Source organism: Pelophylax lessonae (genome assembly GCF_965119305.1).
Source record: "Pelophylax lessonae genome assembly, chromosome: 8".
Classification (NCBI taxonomy): Eukaryota; Metazoa; Chordata; class Amphibia; order Anura; family Ranidae; genus Pelophylax; species Pelophylax lessonae.
In genome coordinates, this window is record NC_138775.1 from 123,140,041 (window position 1) to 123,165,354 (window position 25,314).

The 25,314-nt window shown below is 41.8% G+C and overlaps 1 protein-coding gene across 1 annotated transcript in view; it reads left to right on the forward strand.

Moving 5' to 3' along the window:
* Positions 1-25,314, forward strand: part of SERHL2 (serine hydrolase like 2) — a gene marked incomplete at both ends in the record, with an annotated part of 881,593 nt that overhangs the window by 483,589 nt on the left and 372,690 nt on the right. The window contains one exon of the mRNA XM_082266295.1: positions 7,073-7,152. Within this exon, the coding sequence (XP_082122421.1) occupies positions 7,073-7,152 (80 nt within the window). The remainder of the gene's footprint in view (positions 1-7,072; positions 7,153-25,314) is intronic.

The window sequence follows — 25,314 nt, forward strand, 5'->3', positions numbered from 1 at the left end:
ACGTGGGTGCTTAGTGCCTCGTGGGCCTTCCGCCATCAGGTGTCAGTGATGCAAGTTTGCAAGGTGGTCACTTGGTCGTCTATGCACACTTTCACAAAATTTTACAAAATAGATGTGTTAGCATCTGCAGATGCTGCTTTTGGCCACAAGGTTTTGCAGGCGGCTGTTTGATCAATGGATGAACATACTTTCAAAAATATTCCTTAATCCATCTTTATTTGTACATGTAGGTGAGTATAAATACAAATGGACTCACGCGTTTCAGCTGAATAGCCTTAATCACAGCACAAATTTAGAGTAAAAGAGCAGGACATATATAGTGTGCAAATACACCCCACCTTCCAATGAATCACCTCATTAAGCATCACAGTTAAAATTAATCAGCTAGTTGCGTATAATAGTTGAAAAAAGGGGAGGCTTGTTAAGGCAGTGGACATATAGAACAAATATTTGGACAGTCATTCAGTAAGGCTCCTTTCACACGGCCGCTCCGTGTGTCCGCATATCATCCGCAAACGGATGGGATGATGTGCGGGCACACGGAGCGGATGACACAAGTGTCATCCGCTCCGTGGAAAAAAAAAAAAGTCCCGCAGCGGACCTTTCACACGGAGCGGCCGTGTGAAAGGAGCCTTAAAGAAAAAAAAATGTAAATAAAAGTATAATAGATACATGATCATAAACAATTATTTAAGAAACCAATCCACATCATATTAGGAATTTGCCGTTTGTATTTTTACGCATCTACATGAAGTGAGCTGTCACCTAGATAAAGGTAAGCCTGTGGATGTGGTGTATCTGGACTTTGCAAAGGCATTTGACACCGTTCCCCACAAACGCTTACTGTATAAACTAAGGAATGTAGGTATGGACCATAGGGTGAGTGCCTGGACAGAGAACTGACTCCAGGGAAGAGTCTAGAGGGTGGTGATAAATGGGGAGTACTCGGATTGGGCAGGTGTGGAAAGTGGGGTCCCCCAAGGTTCTGTCCTGGGACCAATCCTGTTTAATTTATTCATAAACGATCTAGAGGAGGGGATATCTAGTACAATCTCAGTATTTGCGGATGATACTAAACTAAGCATGCCAATATCTTTTATGCAGGATGTGGAAACCTTAAAAGCAGACCTGAACAAAATAATGAGGTGGGCAACTACATGGCAGATGAGGTTTAATGTTGAAAAATTTAAAGTAATGCACTTGGACATCAGAAACACGAAATCAAGCTACTCACTGGGGGGGGGGGGGGGGGGACCTCTGGGTGAGTCTAGGATGGAAAAGGACCGCTGCAAGCAAAGCCAACAGAATACTGGCATGTATAAAAAAGCGGATTCACTCCAGAAATAAAGAGATTATTCTCCCACTCTACAAGACTCTGGTCCGGCCACATCTGGAGTATGCTGTCCAGTTCTGGGCACCGGTCCTCAGAAAGGATGTGCTGGAACTGGAGTCCAGAGAAGGGCAACAAAAATAATTAGGGGAATGGAGGACATCGGCTATGAGGAAAGACTACAAGCACTGAACTTATTCTCTCTGGAGAAGAGACAATTGAGGGGGGGATATATCAATGTACAAATACTGTACTGGCGACCCTAGCATAAGGAACAAACTTTTTAGAGAAAGGGAATATAATAAGACACGTGGCCACTCACTAAAACTAGAGGAGAAACGGTTTAACCTTAGAATACGTAAGGGGTTCTTCACTGTCAGAGCAGTAAGGATGTGGAATTCTCTTCCACAAGCAGTCGTATCAGCAGGGAGCATCGATAGTTTCAAAAAACTATTAGATGGCCACCTTAAAGACCACAACATACAGGGGTATTCAATGTACGGTTAACAGCAAACACACACACACATCATAGGTTGAACTGGATGGACTGATGTCTTTTTTCAACCTCACAAACTATGTAACATGTACTAATAAAGATGGATTAAGGAACATCGGAGTTGCCGGCTTTATCTTTTGAAAGTGTGTTTATCCATTAAGTAAGAGGGGACATCTGAGCCAGAGCACCTGCCGTGGTTTTCGGTCATTAACCTGTGGTCTTACACTGCCTGAACGCTGCACTAATTGCTTTTACGGTTAACACAACAACACAGTAACAATATAATATTATTAAAAAAGAATAGCGCGCAAATGCAAAAGAAATTACTACCAAATCTGAAGAGAGTCCATAAATAAAAATGGGGGTTTGGTCCCACCATATGGCCATATCGTGCTCAAGCCCACTACTGCGTCAAAGTACCCCATTATCAGTGGGTCCTATACTATCCATGAAAAAGAGATGAATCCAGCCTTTCTAACCCTTGGAGATAACACTCCTTGCTGGGGAAGATGTGCAAATGCACTACAGGGGACTCCTCCTATATCCACTTGATGGTGGACACTGATTGAGTACAGGTGTGTGTGTTGGGTGGGGAGGGCTGCTCAACCTCGATAGTCTGGTCAGACCGAATACATAATAAACAGGCAAAAAATTTGGGGGAGCATACCCATGTATTTCCAAAGCTGCTGCAGCTATGAACCAAAAGACATGTATATTAAAAAAGAATAGCGCGCAAATGCAAAAGAAATTACTACCAAATCTGAAGAGAGTCCATAAATATGGACTCTCTTCAGATTTGGTAGTAATTTCTTTTGCATTTGCGCGCTATTCTTTTTTAATATACATGTCTTTTGGTTCATAGCTGCAGCAGCTTTGGAAATACATGGGTATGCTCCCCCAAATTTTTTGCCTGTTTAACAATATAATATTAAGTGGAAAAAAACAAACTTTTTTTAAACCTTTTTATTTTTTCTTCAGAACGATGATTTTATCTTTTGATATTAGGTTCTTTCAAAATATGATAGCCAGTTTCCTGACTACCTAACATCATTCAAGACCCTTCTTGTGCCTTGCTCTAGATTAATACTCTGCTAGTGTGTGGTAGCGGCGGAAGCAGTCCTTGATGCACATACCAGGTTGGTCAAAACAGGAGGGACAGAAAAAACAGGTGTCATGCTAAATTCTGTGTCTGCTACAGACCCGAAATCTTTTTTGGGGTGACTTTTGGATCGGGATACTAGGGAAGACATCGGGAATATGTCTGTCATGCAGCCGGCTAACTGCATCTGGATTTGGGATTTGGGGAAAATTTGATATTTACCAGTCTGTGTGTTGCTACAACTTGCCACCTCCTGAGTCATTTCAAACAAGGGTCAGTACAAAACCATTGTTATTTGTAATCATATATGTATTAATGATTTACCAATGGACCTATGAGTTGCTAACTGTTACTTTGTTATATTTCATATTACTTATAGAAATACCGGTCTGTTATGGTCTCTCAGGCCCTGAGGAAGCCTTGAGCGAAACGCGTCGGCTTGCTGGGGACCTACATTGACCGCATTCCAATCTGAGACCTACCTTCCATCCTACACAGGCTTTTGGTTCTTTTCCCTCACGGGATGTATTTCTATATTGCAAATGACTCCTATTGATTGATTTTATAGGAATTTCCTTTCATGTTAGTTTGTCCTTGTGAACATGTGCATGGTTGCCCATGTTTTTTACTTCTAACTTAATAAAATGGTTAATTGTTTTATAAATTGGTTTTGTGTCTGATCCTTCTACTCCCACTGGCCCGCAAAGCCCCATCCTCTATCTCATTTTTTTTCTGTTAAACTTTTTTTAAACCTTTTTATTTTTTCTTCAGAACGATGATTTTATCTTTTGATATTAGGTTCTTTCAAAATATGATAGCCAGTTTCCTGACTACCTAACATCATTCAAGACCCTTCTTGTGCAGAATTGTGTGGCCTAGACTGTGCCGTGCCTTGCTCTAGATTAATACTCTGCTAGTGTGTGGTAGCGGCGGAAGCAGTCCTTGATGCACATACCAGGTTGGTCAAAACAGGAGGGACAGAAAAAACAGGTGTCATGCTAAATTCTGTGTCTGCTACAGACCCAAAATCTTTTTTGGGGTGACTTTTGGATCGGGATACTAGGGAAGACATCGGGAATATGTCTGTCATGCAGCCGGCTAACTGCATCTGGATTTGGGATTTGGGCCACAGCACCTTTTGTATATAAAAGGGCTGTAACGATAATTTCCTAAATTTTTATTATGGATGCACTTCTTTTACTTGTTTTGTAATTTAAACAAGCATTATATACAGCAATTTGAAATAAATATATAGACACTTTTTTGTAGCAGTGTCTAGCTCTGCAGGAAGCAAAATACGGCTTTATCATTTGGTCGTTGAAGCCTACGCCTCCCATATTTACATTATTGTCGTGGACACAGAGCGGCTTTTCAACTATAACAGATGCTGTGCAAATTTGAACTGTTTTTGTCTGTGTGAATGGAACACAGGGCAAAAACATCCCATTTGTCCTTCCACTTTTCTGCGAGTAATTCATCATTCCGCAAACAGGCTTTGTCCCCCTTTCTAAGTCAGGTATTATTGAGCTGTTGGGGGAAGCACTGGAGATCAGGTTGCATGGTACCACAGCAGCCAATTTCAAAATTGAATAAGTGTCTAAAAAGTGGTATGTTCACATAAAAGTTGTCCACAAATAAATGGTACACTTTTTGGGAAAAAGGATGACACCAAATCCCATACTATCTTGCCACTGCTTCCTTTGTAGTCTGGACATTCAGGGGGCTCCACATGAGTGTCCTTTCCCTCATAAATTCTAAAACAATATGTTTAGCCTAAAATAATTTTAAATATAATTTGTAAACCCTCACCTATTGTACAACAATCCCACCTTTGCACCACACATTAAATGTTAACCACTATGAATATAAAACTATATATAATTCTATGAATTTAAAAATTCATAAATCATCTCAATTATTTTGACACTTTCAATCAGGCAAACAGAGGTGTTATCTTAAACACACTAAGTAAATGACAAGAAAATACAACACAAAAAACAAAATGGCACCCAGTGTTCAATGTGAAGTAAAAAAAATCAGTTCAAGATCCAAATTAAAGTCCACTTTAAATGATCAAAAGAGTTTTTCTGTGCAAGTCTCCTATTATATCATACAATCTTTTCACCACACCTCGTGCTACACCACCGTGTCACCAATTCCCCATAGGGTATACACTCAGCAGATTAATTTGCCTCACATTCTCATGTTCGGCAAAATGCATTTTTAACCCTGAGGTTAATAACTCCACCATCGGCAATCTCCAGGCCATGTTTTTCATAAGCCAAGCATTAAAAGAGTTTTTAACATATTATACTATTGGAGCTCTCCTTTTTTCTTCTATATGCGCTATAATGCTTGGGTTATGAAAAAGGTGGCCTAGAAATTGCGGATTGTGGAGTTATTGATCCTATTTCAATGATATTGAATGAGCTAAAAATGGACAAAAGTCGGACCAAAGTAGTGCAGGAACCTTTTACAAAGTTGATCTGACTTGTGTCTAACCAGTTAAGACAGCTACAAAAGGGAACCATTGATTTGTACACGTAATGCGTTGTGCTCCCAAAGTAGGAGCATATGTCCCAACAATGTGAACCAGGCCCTAAACTGTACTTTCATGTGGACTTTGTTCTGATTTTTTCACTTCACTTTTAACACTGGGTGCTTTTTTGTTTTTTGTGTTTTATTTTCTTGTCATTTTCTTAGTTTGTTTAAGATAGCACCACTTATTTGCCTGATTGAAAGTGGTGAAATCATTTAGAATATGTATAGCCTGTTGCCCTCTACCAGACTTTATACATTTTGACCCCATATCTGGCACACTTGCCAGCGAGATATTGCTTAATTGCAAGCCTGCCACTGAAATGTATGAGGGACTCATCTACACAGATGTTTTGTTGGGGCGTATACACATCTGCAATTTTTTAGGACAGGTTATTTACAAGTGGCTGCATTTTGTATTTGGACCCTGCTGCTTATAAGAATATTTGTGCATTTCTAGCACCTCAGCAACTTGGGTTTGGGTATGCCAGATCTTAACAAGGACCTCTTCTCCATCGTCTGAGCTACCTGTCAGGGTAGCTACAGGTTCATATTCTGCAGCAGATTGTGTCAGTGGGTCTTCCCCTTAGTTCTCATCTGACATGCTCAGAATCTTGTAGACCCCTTCACTAGAGTACCTTTTTTGGAACATGTTGTCCACCAAGTGTACAGGTACCTAGTGTGAGTATTTGAAAAAGAGATCCTGGCTGCCAGGGACTGCTTGAACCTTTAGAAATAAAATGTACCTGCTAGTGCTTACAGAGAGGAGGCCTGATCTTGCTAACACTGCAGTTTTGGTAACAGAGGTTGTAGTGATCAGAATTTATATTGACACTGCATTTGTTGGGGGGCGGTAGGCTAAACGCAACTGTTGGCAGCAAACAGGGTTGATCCTACTTAGACTGCATTTTTTGAGACACCATACTATTGGGGCACTAATACAGTTCTAATCCTGATCAAAAATACTCAGCTGTTCAAACACTATACTAGTAATGGCGGTTATAGTGTGTCTGTGATAGTGTTGCGGGCAATCAAAGAGTTAAATGTGAATGGCAATATGACGCTATCTGGGAGTGATGCTAACTGATGCTACCGCTATCTGATGTCGCTAGTGATGCTAATATAGGGATCAGTAAAATAATTCTGCACAGTTTATTAATGACACTGGTGACAGAGCAGTTAAAAGGTTAACAGGAGGGCGATAAAAGGGTTAAACGTGTCTGAATAAGTGTGCGCAAATGTGTAAATGTGCTGCTTTTGCACACACAGGTCTGGCTTTTTTCTCCCAAAAGGGCTCAGAGAGAGAAGAACTATCCAGAACCTGTGTTTACTAACATGGACACAGGCTGTGCTGTGATTTGCTACAGTCGATCAGCAGGTCCAGGCCAAAAATTATTGGGGCTGCCAAACTTCTTCTGTAGTGAATCACAGCACAGATAGGGCGGGGGGCGCATGCGCGGATGCCCTATACCTGGAAAAGCTGAATCTGATATATGTGTGTGATCCAGCCCAGCCACGTCTAGTGGTTAATTATTATATATTTAATTGTTATATTTAATTCATATAATCCAAATTCAACAATGATGTTCCCTTTTCTGATATTTTCCAGGTTATTGGAAGGCAATCCATCATTGAATTCTGACACAGCCAAAGTGCTGCTACAACGAGGGACTAGGCCTGTGTCTGAAGGTAAATTCTTCTATTCATTTTATATATATATATATATATATATATATATATATACACACACTGAACAAAATTATAAATGCAACACTTTTATTTTTGCCCCCATTTTTCATGAGCTGAACTCAAAGATCTAAGACTTTTTCCATGTACACAAAAGGCCTATTTCTCCCAAATATTGTTCACAAATCTGCCTAAATCATGTTTACTGATTTCCAGAAAGTTATTTGTTCTACACACAATCACATTATAAATGCTGCTAATCAAAAAAGATGTAGAACACCACATTTTTTTTTAAGTTAGAACTAAAGACAAACCTTTTTCCTGGCGCCTCTATAGCAGCATGCAGGTGATAGAGCTCCACCTCTACTCTTCCCTCAGGACAGGTAAATAGCCTAAAAGAGACGTCCACCTTCCCCCAACATTCCCATTGTTTTTCCTCATACCTTTTGACTGGTGAAGAAGTCAGCAGCATGTCCCTACCTCTGCCACAGAGCAGCTTCCGCTGGGTTCAGCCTCTCACGATCGCAGTCCTTGTAGTGCTTGGGCCGCTATTAGCGCTAATAAGTCTAGGAACCCCTTCTGCGGCACTTTTGGGGTATCCAGTGTTTCCTCATAGGAATGCAGACTGCCAAATTCTTCTACAAGAATAATGATGAATGTCCAGTGGAATGCAGCAGCAGGATCTGAGTATTTTTGATCAAGATTCTGCCTCTTTCAAAGATCCCCTGGAGAGACGCATATATTTAGATCGTAAAAAAAGCTACCTGGCCTCAGAAGCGGCTCTAGACGAGTTAAAAATGTTGGCAAATTTAGTTGGGAAAGCAGCGATTGACACCATTCGTTGCTCAGCAAGATCAATGTTGCATTCAATTATAGCCAAATGGCTTAAACCGTGGGTGGCTAATCTAGCGTCAAAACAAAACTGGTGCAAGATCCCATTTGACAGGAAAGTACTGTTTGGAGCAATCTCCAGGGTCACTGGGGTCAGTCGGGCTTCCTTTCTCAGGACAAGAAGGGTCATAAAATCTAGAACCTTCTCCTCTAAATTTCAACAGTCTAGATCCAGAGATTTTAGGCAATCTCTCCAAAACCCAGTCTTCTTTTCTGGGAGCCAGAAAAAATAGAGCCTTATCCGCTCCCCAGGATGCTATTAAGTCCTTTTGACACAAGGCTGGCCCAAACACTCCTGGGGGGAGCCAGGCTCAAACGTTTTGCGCAAGTTTTCAAAAACAGATGCCAGGACCCTTGGGTCCTATCCACAGTTCTAAATGGGCATTTCTGGACTTTCTCTCATCGCCTCCTCAAGGACACTTCAAAAGAACAGACATTCCAGCGTCCCCGCAGAAGGCACAAGCTTTAATGCATTTCATAACTTCACTCCAACTGCAGGGTGCAACCACTCCAGTTCCCCCTTCAGAGCAATTCACTGGTTTCTACTCCACTCTATTCCTGGTCCCAAAGAACACAGGCGGTTGTAGGCAAGTGATAGACCTGAAGAAGCTCAATCAATATATCTATCTGGAAAGTTTCGAAATGGAATCCTTGCAGACAATAATCCAAGCAGTACAGCCAGGAGCCTGGTTACTTTCAATAGATCTTCAGGATGCTTATCTGCATATTCCAATTCTCCTGTCCTTCCAGAAGTACCTGAGATTTGTAGTGGGTCACCTTCATCTTCAGTTTCTGTGCCTACCATTCGGTCTATGCACGTCTCCCCGGAAATTCACGAAAGTCCTAGTTTCTACCCTAGCCCCCCTATGGGAGAAGAGGCTAAAGGTATACCACTACCTGGACGATATTCTTCTTCTCCTTGCAAACAACCAGAACCAAATCCTCTCGCATATTTTTTTCACAGTATTTTTTTGCAATCCTTGACTCAGGTTGGGTGGCTCATAAATTACCAGAAGATCCAACTTATATCAACCCAACAGATGATTTACCTGGGAGCAATGTTCAATCCCTCACAGGGTACAGTATCATTACTTCCACTGAAGGTCAAAGCCATTATTCAAATATACCCCCCCCCCCCCACAACTGGACGACACACAGTTCTGGGAGTCAACTCGTTTATTGAACACTCTCACACAATACAGTATATACAGCACAGGGAAGCATCCCCCTCCTGATCAGATTACCACATACAGGTTAGGGTTTGCTTGATTGCATTATCATATGCAGATGAAATTGTATACAGAAATAGAATTAACCTGAACTAATTATCTAGCCATCAGGACAGAAACAATATGTGAAATCATTAACAATTAGCAATTAACAACGGACAGACAGGCTTAACCAAACACACATCACACCTCATTACACTGACAATAGGAAAAGACTGCCAGTGACAGACTGACCATCTCTGACACTAAAGGACATGGAACAGAGGCCAATGTGATTAGCTCTTTCAATGAACATGTTCAGAATCAAACAGGCCAGGAATAGTCCTCACATTTCTCGAGATACATGGCTGACAAATATTACTGTCCCACTTGAAGCAATCCAAACCATATTCTCTGTGTCCATTCCGCTACACTGCTCCCTCTTAACCGGTTGCCGACTGCTCACAGTATATTTACTGCGGCAGTCAGCCCCGGCCAGGCAGAGTGATGTAGGTCTACGTCGCTCGCCTGTCACTCCTTTTAGAGCCAATATCGGGCGTGCGCGCGCCCGCCGAGGCGCGCGCCTGCTGAGGCTCGTTCACAGAGGAGTGCGGGCGTGTGACCGGCGGACCCGATGTCTGCCGGTCACACTATGATCGCCGGTACAGCGGGAGAAAGACAGAGCGGCTTATGTAAACAAGCCGCCTGTCATTCTCCCCTGTGTAAAAATGAAGATCAGACGGTTCTACTATGTAGAACCGTTGATCTTTGTTTTTACACTAGGAGACCTGTCCCCCTACAGTTAGAATCACGCCCCTAGGACACACTTAACCCCTCCCTGTCCAATACAGTTAACCCCTTCCCTGCCAGTGTAATTTTTGCAGTAACAGTGCATATATATATAGCACTGATTACTGCAGTAATGTCACTGGTACCCCCAAAAGTGTCAAAAATGTCAGTCAAGGGTCCGATCTGTCCGCCGCAATGTCGCAGTACCGCAAAAAAAATTGCAGATCGCCGCCATTACTCGTTAAAAAAAAAAACACCAAAAATGACAAAAATCTTTCCCTTTGTTAGTAAACGCGATAACTTTTGCGCAAACCAATCAAAATACGCTTTTTGCGATTTTTTTTTTTTTTACCAAACATATGTAGCGTAAAACAATTTGGCCGAAAATGTTAAAACATTTTGATTTTTACATTTTTTTTGGGGGGAATTTCATATAAAAAAATATATTGTTATTTTTGCAAAAATTACGCTCTTTTTTTGTTTATAGCGCATGATCAAAAAATAGCACAGGTGATCAAATACCACCAAAAGAAAGCTCTGTTTGTGGGAAAAAAAGGACGGGAAATTCGTTTAGGTACAGCATCGCACGAGCGCAATTGTCCGTCAAAGTCACGCAGTAAAAAATCGCAAAAAACCCCCTGGTCAGGAAGGGGGTAAAATCTTCCGGGGCTTAAGTGGTTAAGCTGGCATACACAGTCTGATCCATAACAGATCGGCTTAGGGATGTCTGGGGAGTACTCACAAATCACTTTTCCATTTGTTTGTCGCAATAACCCATCGGCATTGCTATTCGGTTTCCCTGGGCGGTAGTGAATAGTAAAGTCCTACGGTTGTAACGCCAAACTCCAGCGCAACAACCAGGCATTGTCCCCTGCCACTCGGTTTAGCTATACCAACGAGTTGTGATCCGTGAGTAGGGTGAACTGCTGTCTGTACAAGTAGGGCTGAAGCTTCTTTAGGGACCACACCACAGCCATGTATTCTTTTTCTGTGGCCGGGTAGCTCACTTCCCTGGGGAGAAGCTTCCTGCTCAAGTAAGCCACAGGGTGTTTGTGACGGTTCGCACCGTCACTGACAGTGAAAAAACTATGTGACAGATAAATTGATGGTTTGGACTGCTTCAGTTGGTCAGACTTGTAACAGATGCATGCCATCAGCTCAAACACCTGTCTTCCACACATTGTAAATTATGCTGATTTGCTCACCTATTGTTTACGGGGGGTTCTCAGTATTTACACTATAATAATGTATATTATATCTTGTTTTACCTTTGGTGCCGGCTGTCTGGGCTTCCAGGCTGACTTAAGTACGCTGAGCTAATTAGCATGTGAATGATAACCTTGTCTAGATGGGATTAGCCATGAGTCAGCTGTACCTCGTTATCTCAACATTGTGTGATGTTTTATGTAAATATTCAGGTCATTGTTCATGTAGTGACTGTCATGCTTCTCAAGTGTATAAAAGTCTGCTGCTTGTTTTAATAAAGAAATATTTTACAGGTCATGTGTTCACAGATAGCAGCCATCTGGGCCATGACGTATCCATTTAGGGTGTGCCCCTATCCTCAATTGACTAATTTATTTGGAAGGATTGGGAAACAGGGATTTCGGGCACAAGAGTTTTTTTAAAAAAATTATTATTTTATTCAACAAAAATATTTTAAAATCATGGAAAAATACAGGCAAATAATTGTGTGTTGAGGACACCGTGAGACCAATAGATGGTCTATACTGTACAATATCTCAGTACATAAAACTTATAGCAGTGATTTACATACAATTCAAAGTACAAGATCATTAGTAGTCATATAATTCTTGAAACCGTTTACTCAGAATCAGAAGAGAACCGCCGGCGGACACCCAAGCAGTGAGGTGCCGGTCAGCGGGGTCAACTGAGAGTATAGATTAACATTCACCATGTAATATATGACCTTTGCTCAACCTGTTTCGCTTTCTTAGGCAAAAAGCTTCGTCTGGAGCATATCATTTCTTTTGTCTGTGTGAAAAATAACAGTGTTTAGATAAATTACATATATATGTTACATCGTTTCCAGTATATTGTAGTTACAATTACATATCATTTTTTTCTCCTTTTGTTGCATACAATCACATTACACATCTGAGTGAGTCCTTATACTTTTACTATATCAACACAATATAACATTGAGTCTTAGATTGCATTCAGAAACCAAAGGGGTTTAGGAGAAACAATGGAGGCTGCCAATAGCGAGTATATGTGGGGATTCATGCTGTAATTATAATGTCAGCATGTATATCATGTTTGTACATCTGGTATACGGAAGAAAAATATACATACCTGTACATATAGTAATCAGGCACATATCTCAATTTTCATGAGAAATTCTTTAACGAGGAGGACTGTGCGTTTTGGGAAGCTCAAACATAGGCACTTATATAGTGACATAGTAGTGAGGGTGATCACTCCATGTCTATTATCTGAATGGGTAAGAGCAAGAAAACAATGTTTCTCAGAATAGTTTGCATTTATATTCTATGATATCACTTTAAGAGGGAGCCCGTGAGAGTGCTGAACCCATAAACTCAAGTATTCCAAAGTGATAGAATAAGTGTGCCACATGCATGTTATGAGAGTATATAAGCACCCATAAAGCCCATAGATTATCTGCCTCAAAAGGGCTAAAGAATAGACACATAATTACTCAGGACAGTAAGGATAGGCAATTGTCATACGTTTCTAGCCGGATGTACACCGACATATAGAGTTCACCCATGCACCAATGGGTCACCCATAGAGTAGAATGCATATCATGTGTATTGATTTATTTTTATATACATATATAAATATATGTGTGCAGTCAATTTAGTACCCAGCCCACCTCCCTCCATAGTAGTAGGAGAGTGACCTGGGTTACGTATACGCAGACAATTGCCTCATAGAGTCCACATAGAGTTCATACATGACATGCTTGAAACAGGCATAGGAAATAGATATAGAGGTAGATAGATAAGGTACCACCAAACATAGTAGATCCCTATATAGTAAAAGAATCCCAAACATAAACAAACACCTTAAGACGGCTCACCAAACTTGGAAAGGGCGAGAGCTTAATGTAGGGAGCATGTCTCCTCTGCTTGTATATAGGCTGTTAAGCAGAGTAAGGTTGGAATAAAGTCACGGGTATTAAAGAGTATAATGCTAAAACATTGTTGCTAGCCATGTATAGCTTACCCCTTGCCACGCTGTTCCCAGCTTCCGCACAGTCCCCACCGGATGGGGAACCTCCGCCATACTAGGGCCTGTATCTGGCGCCCTTAAATGGCGTGGATCCCGGGCGGTTCGTCAAAAGACGTCACCGCCCCGGCCACTCCCACCGGACATCGCTCGAGAGCAAACGCGGGGACACCCCGACGAAGCTCTCGGCTCTGTCACAAGTGTGAGCAGATCACACAGAGGCAGGAATTGCCTCCGTAGTCCGCTCTGGTGCCACAGGAAGTTCCGCCCGGAGGGGGCGGAGCCGTACTGCGGCCTATCCGGCCGCACATATCTCGCTGATGAGGTTACCCACACTGCCCCCACAGGATCGGTCCGCAATTACATGAAGAATCTAATTGCCTGAAATAAAAACACAAAACAAGACAGAACAAAAATTATATAAATTTAAAATACATGTATAAAGACATATTTCACTGTGGTACAAAAATGTTCCTGATGAACCAGGAGATATATATCAGTAATGTATTTATTTTTCAAAAAATATATTGTAACCATGTTTGTTTTTTTACAACATAGACCACTAGTAAGGGCATTCAATAGTAATGGCCCTAATGGAAGAACGGGGGCTGGACTGCCCCCTACTAGAAACACTTCCACACTTCCAACTCCAAAAATTGCATTTTTCGACTGATCATAAATCCTCGAGATCACAATATTGATGAGAGAGGGATTATAACATAAAAGACTATTTATTGTACGTAAGGAGGAGAAGAGAGATACATGTGCCGAAAACTCTCATTAGTGTAGAGAGGTATCAGAATAGGTGGATATACAGGGGGAGGATGACCACGCCAAAACCAAGCAGACACCCGGACCCATATATCCCACAAAGGGCCATTATCGTAACCAGAACATGCCGCTCAAGATCTTTTAGATCTATTAGCACTAGGTAAATGAAAGGCCTTCATAGAAAGGGTTTGTACGATTGGGTTTCGTTCAAACCAGGTCTATATGTGGCACTGAGACGCTCTATCCAGAGAGTCTCTCTCTGGAGAATTTTTTTGTCCCAGTTGCCACCTCGGGGATCCTGAGGGATAACCTCAAGCACATAAAATCTTGCCTTTTTGGGGTTGAACCTGTGGTATAGGTCAAGGTGTCTGCTCACGGGCGTGATCATCCTTCCTCCTGCTGATACGTACACATGGTCATTTATCCTCTGGCGAAGCTCTCTTATAGTTTTACCTATATAGAACATGCCACAGGCGCAATGCATCATGTATACCACTCCACGGGTACTACAGTCAGCCCGAAATTTAGGAACAAATATTTCACCATTAGGTAGGGTATATTGAGTATTCTCCTCTATCCAAGGACAGAGGGCGCATTTGCAACATTTGTAAGTGCCCCTACATGTAGTTACTTTATTTCTAATGGGTTCATAGTGGCTTGTTGTTAGTTGATCTCTTAAAGATCTTGTTCTCCTAAATACAATTTGGGGGTGTTTGCCCACATATTTGTTTATAACCGGGTCATCACGAAGGAGATGCCAGTTTCGTTCAAGAATATCTCTCAGTACTTTTTCATGAGAGGAGTATTTGGTTATTAGTTTAACTGTCGGTTGTGTGCTTGAAGGTTTGGCTCTAAAGATGAGGCTGTTTCTATTTTGAGAAAACGCTTTGTTAAAAGCTGCTCTCAACAAGCGTTTGCTGTATCCACGAGCTATTAGGCGTTCTCGTAAGAGATTGGCCTGTGTTTTGAAATCGCTGTCAGATGTACAATTACGCCGTAGGCGTGTGTATTGGGCATATGGAATACTACGTATAAGCGCCCCTGGATGGGCGCTTGACGCGTGTAATATTACATTCCCTGACGTCTCCTTTCTGTATAGGTTAGTCGTCAGGTGTCCATCCACATGTTTGAGCACCGTTAAGTCAAGGAAATTAACACTTGAGTCGCTGATGGTAGATGTTAACTTCAAATTGAAGTCGTTTATATTTAATTGAGCAATGAACTCATCTAACACTGACTTTGGACCTGTCCAGACAACAAAAATGTCGTCTATATAGCGAAACCAAATTGCCACAAATGAAAAGAAATGAGATAGACTTTCGTCTGATGTGATTTGTCGCTCCCACCCCCCCAGGTATAGGTTGGCGTAGGCCGGGGCACAGCAAGTGCCCATGGCCACGCCCTGCACCTGGAGGTAGTGGGACCCGTTAAAAGTAAACCAGTTATGTTTCAAAATAAACAATAGAAGTTCTAATATGAAATCACAAAATGGCCAGGTGTGATGATCTTCCTCATATAAGAAGGTGCGTATCGTCCCGACGCCCTGCTCGTGAGGGATACTGGAGTATAATGCCTCCACATCCAAAGTCACAAGCAGGGCGTCGGGAGGAACCACCATATCTTCAATCATTCTCAAAAACTCGAGTGTGTCCTTGACGTATGACGGTAACCGCACCACATGTGGTAGTAAGTAATAGTCGACCAAACGACTAGCGTTTTTAGTTAGACTTCCAATGCCCGATACAATAGGCCTACCGGGTGGAGAGATTAAGTTTTTATGAGTTTTTGGGAGTGAATAGAATGTCGCCTGTCTCGGAAATTTGTTGTTGAGAAAATTGTAACAGTCCTTATCTATGAGAGCCATTTGATATGCACGTCCGATTATATCCAAATACTCTGCTTTGAATTCTGTAGTAGCCGATGGAGATATCTTTTTGTACCATGTACGATTTGAGAGGATGTTAAGGCACATTCTCTCATATCCCTCCCGAGTCATCAATACTAGGTTACCACCCTTATCTGAGGGTTTTATAACCAAGTCTGTATGGTTCCTTAATTTATTAAGCATCTGTAGTTGTTGTTTAGAAAGATTATTTTGTGTTGATTTTAACTCACAATTTTTGATCTCACCTACCACTGTGGTCAGAAAAGCCAATAGGTTAGAATTTGTAGTCAAGTCAGGGAAATTATTAGATTTTGGTTTGAAAGGGACCTGTCTTGAATTTACGGTCTTTGTTTGTATAGATTGACTGGGGGATTGGGAATCCGAAGGGTTGCCTTCCTCCAATAGTAAAATTAAATCCCGTAGGACACGGAATTCTTGCATTGTGTAATGTTTTATTTTTTCTGAGATTTCTTTGTCTTGTATATTACGTTGTCTTTCTGGATCATAAATATGTTTATATGTCAAATTCCTTATGAACATATAGACGTCCTTTATGGTCTCATATCTGTCCATGGGAACCGATGGGCAGAACGTGAGGCCAAGTTCAAGGACCTCTTGTTCTTGGGGGGAGAAGTGATAGGGGGTTAAATTGATGATCGATAATTTTAGGTGGGAAGGTTTAGTGATGTGCTCAGAGGAAAATTTGAGGCCTGGGCCTGTGAGGCTGCAAAGTGGCCATCAATAGTGGTTTGTCTAAGAGGAATAGTGCTGGATGTATTTAAAAGTGGTGTATTAGAAAAAGCAGGTGCCGCAGCACCTAGTGATTGTGTTTGAGAATTAGACGTGAGATCCTGTGTGGATAAATTAATTGAGTTAGTGTTAGTGGATAAGGGTTGCAACATTTGTATCGCTTGGAGAGCCAGGCCTCCCAAATAGGGGTCCTGCGCTTCCAAACTTTCTTGTGTAGGTGCCTCGACAGATCTAAAAGTCTGTCCAATTTGAGTTCCCCCAATTCCCAATGATTGAAATTTAGAAGTTTCATCAGGTCGCTTTTTGGAGCGTGGTGTGTAATTGGCTCCTTCCTGTTGTCCTCGTTTACGTGTCCCCATATCTGTTTTTGGTCTGGTATCTTGATTAGATCTAATCAATGTTTTGGATCTGTTAGATTGTGCGGAGATCGAAGACGAGTCTGATTCCCAATCGGTTTCCCTTAGACCTGTATTCGATACCTGTTCACGGGGGCCTCGCGAATAGCGGGGTCGCCTTGAACTATTGGGTCCCGGCCATCGATAAGCATAGCCGTCCGTGAAGGCCATCCTATCTTTTAGGAATTTAGTTTGTTTTTTACAAATAATATCCCTATTAAGTTTGATTCCATACTCCTTCACCTCCTTCCATCTTGCCTCGTAATGTACATGTTTTTTTAAATTCTCATTCTTGGTATATAAAGATGACAACTCAGCATCTAATGTAGCTAGGTCCAATTTATATTGGGACACCAAAAGCTGGCACAGATCAGTGCTGCATTTAGTTAAAATGCGTTCCCACAAAGTTCTAAATTCGCTCGAAGCATTATCGAAGGAGGGGAATAGATGAATCCTCAAACCCACAGGGCATACATTTGCTTGAATATACTTTAAGAAAAATTCTATATGCCAGTATAGGTTTGACTTTTTTTTAATAAGTCTCTTTACTGTGTTTATATATTGGTTTAAGCTTATATCATCCTTGGCCGGGATGTTACAGGTGGATTCAATTTCAGTCATAAGACCTGTCCATGCATTTCCAACGAAATCCATGGTTGTCCTATGAGTTTTGTCTGTTGTTATTAGAAGGGTTTATGGTCTCCTCTATACAGATTTTTATTTTTATTGAGTATATAGGATATGACTTGACTGAATAAGTAACTTTAGATCAAATATTTCAACGACTACGATATTATTTTCAAGAGCCAGGTGCAGACCCAAAATTGGCACTAGAAAAATATGAGCAACTTTTTACGGGGTTATTAGTATAGAAAATGTTTCAAAATCCTTCCATATGGTATTGATCAATTACAATATGTATTAGAGGTAATAACTGGTGCTTAAACCTGTATACCTCGCTGCTTGCCACTTCCCAAAATGGCTGGTGCTTCCACCTTCATATCAGAATTATTTTACAGGTCATGTGTTCACAGATAGCAGCCATCTGGGCCATGACGTATCCATTTAGGGTGTGCCCCTATCCTCAATTGACTAATTTATTTGGAAGGATTGTTTTAATAAAGGTGTTAGTTGTTTCCAGTATACAAGCTAAGTGTCAGGCTAGTTTTGTATGACAGCGACTGGGATTTGATATCTATGTTCATGACTGCGAGGAAGCCGTATACTGATGGAAGACCACAAGTACAGTGTGGGTCAGAGGTTCCATCAGTGTTCTCCGCTATCTTCTCCAACCTGACTCAATACCGCTCCCAATCCAAACATTGAAGCATCTGTGGGCACAAGAAATTGTTTAGATGGATTGGGAGCAGCTAGTACAGGACTATTAACAAGGGCCTGTTTGAGCTGTTGGAATGCATGTTCGCACTCTGGGGCCCACACTACTTGGTGGGGTAAGTTCTTTCTAATCAGGTCAGTGAGGGGTTTGGCCAGGGTGCTGTAGTTTGGGACGAATTTGCGGTAGTAGCCAGCCATCCCTAGGAATGCTAAAACCTGGGTTTTGGTATGAGGGGTTGGCCACTGGGCCACTGCCTCGACTTTGGTGGGTTCAGGCTTTTGTTTCCCACACCCCACCCGATGTCCCAAGTACTGCACTTCCGCCATCCTAATATGACATTTACTTGGTTTGAGGGTTAGACCGGCCTCTCTGATCCGGTCTATCACCGCTCCTATGTGTCTCAGATGCTCCTCCCAAGTCTCACTAAAAATTTGCAATATCATCAAGGTATGCACATGCATATTCTTGGAAGCCATTGAGCAGCCGGTCTACTATCCTTTGGAACGTGGCTGGAGCGTTTTTCGTCCCAAATGGCATGACCTTGAATTGATACAACCCAAAGGGGTGACAAAGGCCAACTTGGGAATGGCATCTGGGGCTAGGGGGATTTTACCAATATCCCTTACATAAATCGATGGTCGTGAGGTATCGACTTCTGGCCATTAGATCTAAGAGCTTGTCTACCCTGGGCATGGGGTAAGTGTCTGATACTATTTTGTCATTGAGTCTCCAGGAGTCCACACAGAAGCGGGTAGTTCCATCCCGCTTCGGTACCATGACCACCGGAGAAGCTCAAGGACTATCAGATGCTTCTATGACCCCTGAGACATAGCATCTCTCGTATCTCCCATCTCATGTGTTCCCTGAGAGCCTCAGGTATTCTGTAGGGAATCTGTCCGAGGGGTGGATGTTCCGAGGTGTCTACTCGGTGCATCGCCAGCAGAGTGTATCCAGGTACATTTGAGAACGTTGCTCCCTTCATGGTTATCAATTGCCGTGCCTGGATGTGCACTTGGGGGCTTAACCTTTCCCCCAGCTGAACCTGATTTAAAAAGCTTATAGTATCATCCTCCCCCAGAAGGTCTGGTAAGGGAAGATTCTCGAACTCGTTGAAGGCCGGTGCACATATTGCAGCCACATCCTCCGTTCACTCATAGTAGGGTTTGAGCATGTTCACGTGGAGCATGCGTTTCCCCCCACTCCCAGAGCAAGGACCAATCACGTAAGTGGTGTCACATCTCTTCTCCACTACTTGGTATGGGCCCTGCCAGGCAGCCTGTAGCTTGTCGTGGCGAACAGGTTTTAAAATCAAAACCTTTTGGCCAGTCTGAAAGCTATGTCCTCTGGCGCCTCTGTCATATCATTGGCGCTGGCGAGTCTGCACCGCCTGAAGGTTAGTACGCATGTCAGTTCCTCCAAACGGTCACGGAACTCCAACACCAAGGGTATAACAGGGGTACCATCCTCACCTACTGCTCCTTCCCAGTGTTACCGGTTTAAATCTAGGGGTCCCCATACTCTCTGTCCGAACAATAGTTCAAAGGGGGAGAATCCTGTAGATTCCTGCGGCACCTCCCTGTAAGCAAATAAGAGGTGTGGCAGGAATCTCTCCCAGTCCCAACTCGTACCTGGGAAAGTTCGGAGCATTTGTTTCAATGTGCCATTGAACCTTTCACATAGGCCATTTGTCTGGGGGTGGTAGGAAGGACTAATAATTGGCTTGATACCACACAGTCTCCAAAGCAGTTGGGTGACTTCCGCAGTGACTTGAGTCCCCCGATCCGAGACCATCTCCCTGGGAAAAACCATCCGGGAGAAGACCCGCATCAGTGCCTCAGACATTGTCTCCACCTGTATATTTGTCAGAGCCACAGCCTCTGGATACCGGGTTGCATACTCAATTATTGTCAGGATGTACTTTTTGCCGGACAGGCTGGGTTTGGCGAGGGGTCCTGCAATATCTACGGCTTCTCATCCGAATGGCTCCTCTATGATGGGTAGGGATTGTAATTTGGCCTTGTGGCGATCCCCCTGTTTCCCTACCCATTGACAGGTGTCACACGTTTGACAGTACTGTCTAACATCTTTGGAGATGCCAGGCCAAAATAAGGTGTGGGTAAGCCGGTATCTAGTGTGGCTGACCCCTAAGTGGCCCGATGAGAATATCATGGGCTATCTACATTAATTCTCTCCTATATTTCTGGGGGACCGCTAATTGTCCAGTGGGGACTGGTAGGGACCCGGCTGCGACCCTCTCTGAGTCAAGGTACAATAACCCCTGGTAGTAAGGGTGATGTACTCGCGCCTAGGAATTGCAATATGTTAAATGGGGAGCAGCAAGTAATAAGAATCACTGTCTATTGGAGGATAGTGATCTCAAAAATTGTAAGCAAAAGGTAAGATACTGCGCTACCCCTATATAAGTGATAAAAAACTTGTGTTGTGCAACTGGTCAGTGTATGTACACGTGTGAACATGAAACCAATACTGCTGTGCTAAGTTGCCATACTTGCTGATATTGATATAAATTAAATAATAAACAATAATATATAATGAATAGCGAAAAAATTATCTAAAGTGCACGTGCTAATATATAAATTAATATTGCTGATAAAGTGCTAATAAATAAATAAATATTTTACAATTACATAGTTACATAGTAGGTGAGGTTGAATAAAGACAATAGTCCATCCAGTTCAACCTGTGTAGGTGTGTGTGACTGTAATCATCTAACATAGCCCTTTATCTCCTGATCCTTGAGATGTAAGTCTAAGAGTCTTTTGAAAGTCACCATACTACCCGCAGAAACCACCTCTTGTGGTAGACAATTCCACAATCTTGTAGCCCTAACAGTAAAGAACCCCCCACGTTGCCTGAGGTTAAAACGCTTCTCCTCTAATCGCATTGTATGTCCTCGAGTCCTCATGCAATTCCTTCGAATGAACAGCTTTTTTTCTAAGCTGAGATCCCCATTAAGATATTTATAAATTGCTATCATGTCCCCTCTCAGACGTCTCTTCTCCAGGGAAAATAAATCGAGCGATTGCAGCCGCTCTTCATAGGTAAGGTCCTCCAATCCCCTAATTAGTTTAGTTGCCCTTCTCTGGACTCTCTCCAGCTCCAACACATCCCTCCTGAGGACTGGCGACCAGAACTGGACAGAATACTCCAGATGCGGTCGGACCAGAGTTTTATAAAGTGGAAGGATTATAGTCTTATCTCTGGAATACATCCCTTTCTTTATGCATGCTAATATTCTGTTGGCTTTGGAAGCTGCCGCTTGGCATTGCATGCTGTTGCCTAATCTATCATCAACCAAGACTCCCAGATCTTTCTCCATTTTTGAGTCCCCCAAGGGTTCCCCTCCTAACGTGTATTGTGTTTTTATGTTTTTGGTCCCCAAGTGCAAAACCTTACACTTCTCCACATTAAACCTCATTTGCCATGTCGTTGCCCACTCCGTAATTTTGTCCAGGTCATTCTGTAGGATATCTGCTTCATGCTGTGCAGTTATTGCCCTGGCCAATTTTGTGTCATCTGCAAAAATTGATAACGAACTACTGATCCCGTCCTCAATGCTGTTTATGAATAAATTGAACAAGGTTGGTCCCAGGACTGAGCCCTGGGGCACCCCGCTTACTACCTCAGCCCAGTCTGAGTATGCGCTGTTTATTACCACCCTTTGGACACGGCCTTTTAGCCAGTTCCGTATCCAAGAGCAAACCCTGCTGTCGATACCTGCAGACCTTATTTTATAAATTAAGCGCTTGTGGGAAACTGTATCAAACGCCTTAGCGAAATCCAAGTACACCACATCCACTGGTCTCCCCCTATCTAGCTCACAGCTCACTTCCTCGTAGAATGCTAAGAGATTGGTTTGACAAGAACGCCCATTTGTAAACCCGTGTTGGTTACTAATGATGATGTTGTTGTCTTTAGCATACTCTACGATATAGTCCCTTATCATCCCCTCCAGAAGTTTACATACTATTGATGTCAAACTGACAGGCCTATAATTTCCCGGGATATGTCTCTGGCCCTTTTTGAATATCGGAATCACGTTAGCCTTCCTCCAATCCCCTGGTACATCTCCTGTCCTAATACTGTCAGCAAAGATTAGGAACAGTGGTCTAGATATAACCATACTGAGTTCCTTGAGCACTCTCGGATGTACGCCATCCGGGCCTGGTGATTTGTTTGTGTTAAGTTTATCCAGTCTTTCCCTGATTTCCCCCTCTGTTAGCCATAGTGGCAAGTCCTGTGTATTACTACTAACCATACAGTCATGGTCAGTGTACCCCTCCTTTTCCTGCGTAAAGACTGACGAGAAAAAAGCATTCAGCACGGTTGCTTTTTCAGTGTCCTCTGTAACCATCCTCCCATCATCGTTAATTATGTGTGCAATATGCTCTGCCCTAGTTTTTTTGCTGTTGATATATTTAAAGAATTTCTTTGGGTTTTTTTTACTATCCTCCGCTATTTGTCTCTCAAAGTTGATTTTAGCCATCTTGATTTCGTGTTTACACTTCTTATTTTCCTCCTTGTATTGCTGGAAGGCCGATACTGTGCCCTACTGTGTTATATGTTCATACAATAACATATGAACATGCATTCCAATACAAAAGTCCATATAGTGAATAGTAGATGAAAATGGTGCAAAGCCGTGCTCAGAAGAAAGTCTCTTAGAGTGAAATTGGAATCGAGTGTGCCGGTGATCCTTGAATGCTAACACTCTGTGCCAGAAAGAGGTAAGGTAGCCCACTTACCAGACGATGTGGATTCTTATGGCGTTCGCCGATAAGAATCTAAAACGCTTATTCTGCTGCTCCTGTGATATGGATGGACGGATGGACGGTCTCGTTATGGATACGGATGTATACTCAGTATGGAAGAAAAAAGGGAAAAAGGCTCCTCATAGTGTAGAAGGTTTATAACCTTTATTCAAAAAATTATTTTAAAACCACATCAATCTTCGTAAAAAACATCCGTAAATGTCCATAAAACCCCCAAACGACACTGCAGCTAAAAACTTTTAAGAACTTGGACACTCCAAATAAAATCACTCCAAATGCAAAACATGCGTGACACATCAAACAGGGTTTGACCGATAAAAACCACTCAGGTCAAAAGATAAAAGCCATCGCTAGTGAGCTCCTGTGTTGCCTTGCGGCTATGAGAAAAAACAGGACGCTGGCTCTCTCCGCTCGTGTGCGCCGTTCCCGGAAGTGTGGGTTCCGGCGTGCGGTCCAGCTGCTGGCTCAAAGCGAGGCAACGTGCGTGCCAACTTGACGCGTTTCGTCAGAATGTGACGTCTTCGGAAGTGGTGCGCACGTTGCGTTTCAGCTTGGTTATATGCCAAAACATTTATTCATTTCCGCTATTTCATCATCACAAATGACCTATGGACCGGAAGCAATTCACTAGGTTCATGATCTGTATTTGTTATTCTTGTTTCCCAATTAGCCCGGACTTCAAATCATCAAGAAGGAATAATATATTATTTTATGCCGATACCTTGCCGGCTGTTTTTACCCCCCTATCGGCTGCCATTATTGTATTATTATAATGATAATCATGCTACAAAGTGCAAGTCCAGATATATGAATTAGTGATTGGCTTCAGTTTACATAATAAACTTTATCTAACACATTCTTATTTAAACATTAATATATTGGCAGATACAAATGGGAATAAAAAGGACCAAATACTGAAGAAAAATATATATATATAAATAAGTATTATATAAATAATGTATGTATAGAAATAGTAAAAAATTATAAAAAATGATACTAAAGTGAAAAATTAATAGAATTAAATATAATAATTAGATGTGAAAAAAATTATTAAAATATAAAAATATAAAGTGACATTTGAGAAATTATTTATCTGCCCTATATATATAATCTATTAACGCCTCATTTAAATATAGATGTAATAACGCCTCATTAAAAAATATTATATCTCATAGGTAATAGAGGCTGTTAATGCCTTGGAAAACATGATCTGCAGTTAATAATTGGATATAAAGCAGTTTATATCCAAATCTTTATTCATTCCCTTCGGTTGTATAGTGTCTAATTCACATATCCAGAATGTTTCATTCTTGGATATGGCTATTTTTCTATTACCTCCTCTCCAATGGGATTCAACTGTATCAATCCCACAAAACTGTGCTAATGTGGGGTCTCTGTTGTGGTAGATTCTAAAGTGCATTGAGAGACTATGCTTTTTAAATCCCTTCTTAATATTATTTAGATGTTCCCCTATTCGAATGCTCAATTTTCTTGTGGTGCGGCCCACATATTGTAGGCCGCATGGGCAAGTAACCAAGTATGTTACGTGGGTTGTGGCACATGTAATCAGTTTTTTTATTTGGTACTCTTTGGATGTCGTGTGAGATTTAAAAGAAGTTTGTTTCCTGTTTTTTATTTTTACTGTATTACATGCTTTACATTTTTTACATGCATAAAAACCTTTAAAATACAAGAAATTTGATCCCATCCTCTTGGGTGGGTCTGGGATATTATGAACTAGTTTGTCCCTCAGGTTAGGCACTCTGCGGTATATGAAGGAAGGTTTAGGGGGTAGGAACCCCTTTCAAGATGTTATCTCTCATCAATATGTGCCAATGCCTCTTTATCACTTTTTCAAATTGTCTATAGTTCCTATGGTATTGTGTTATAAAGGCTAAGTTAAAGTGACTAGTGCTTGGATCCTTATTTTTATCCTTATCTGCTAATAAGGTTTTCCTATCCACCTTACTAATATTGTCTCTCAATGAGACTAATTCTTTTGCCTTATACCCCTTGTCTGTAAATCTATCTATTATAGTATTGGTTTGCTGCACATAATCTATATCGTCCCTACAATTCCTCCGCATTCTTAGCATTTGTCCTTTTGGAATGCTTTTAATCCATCGCGGATGAT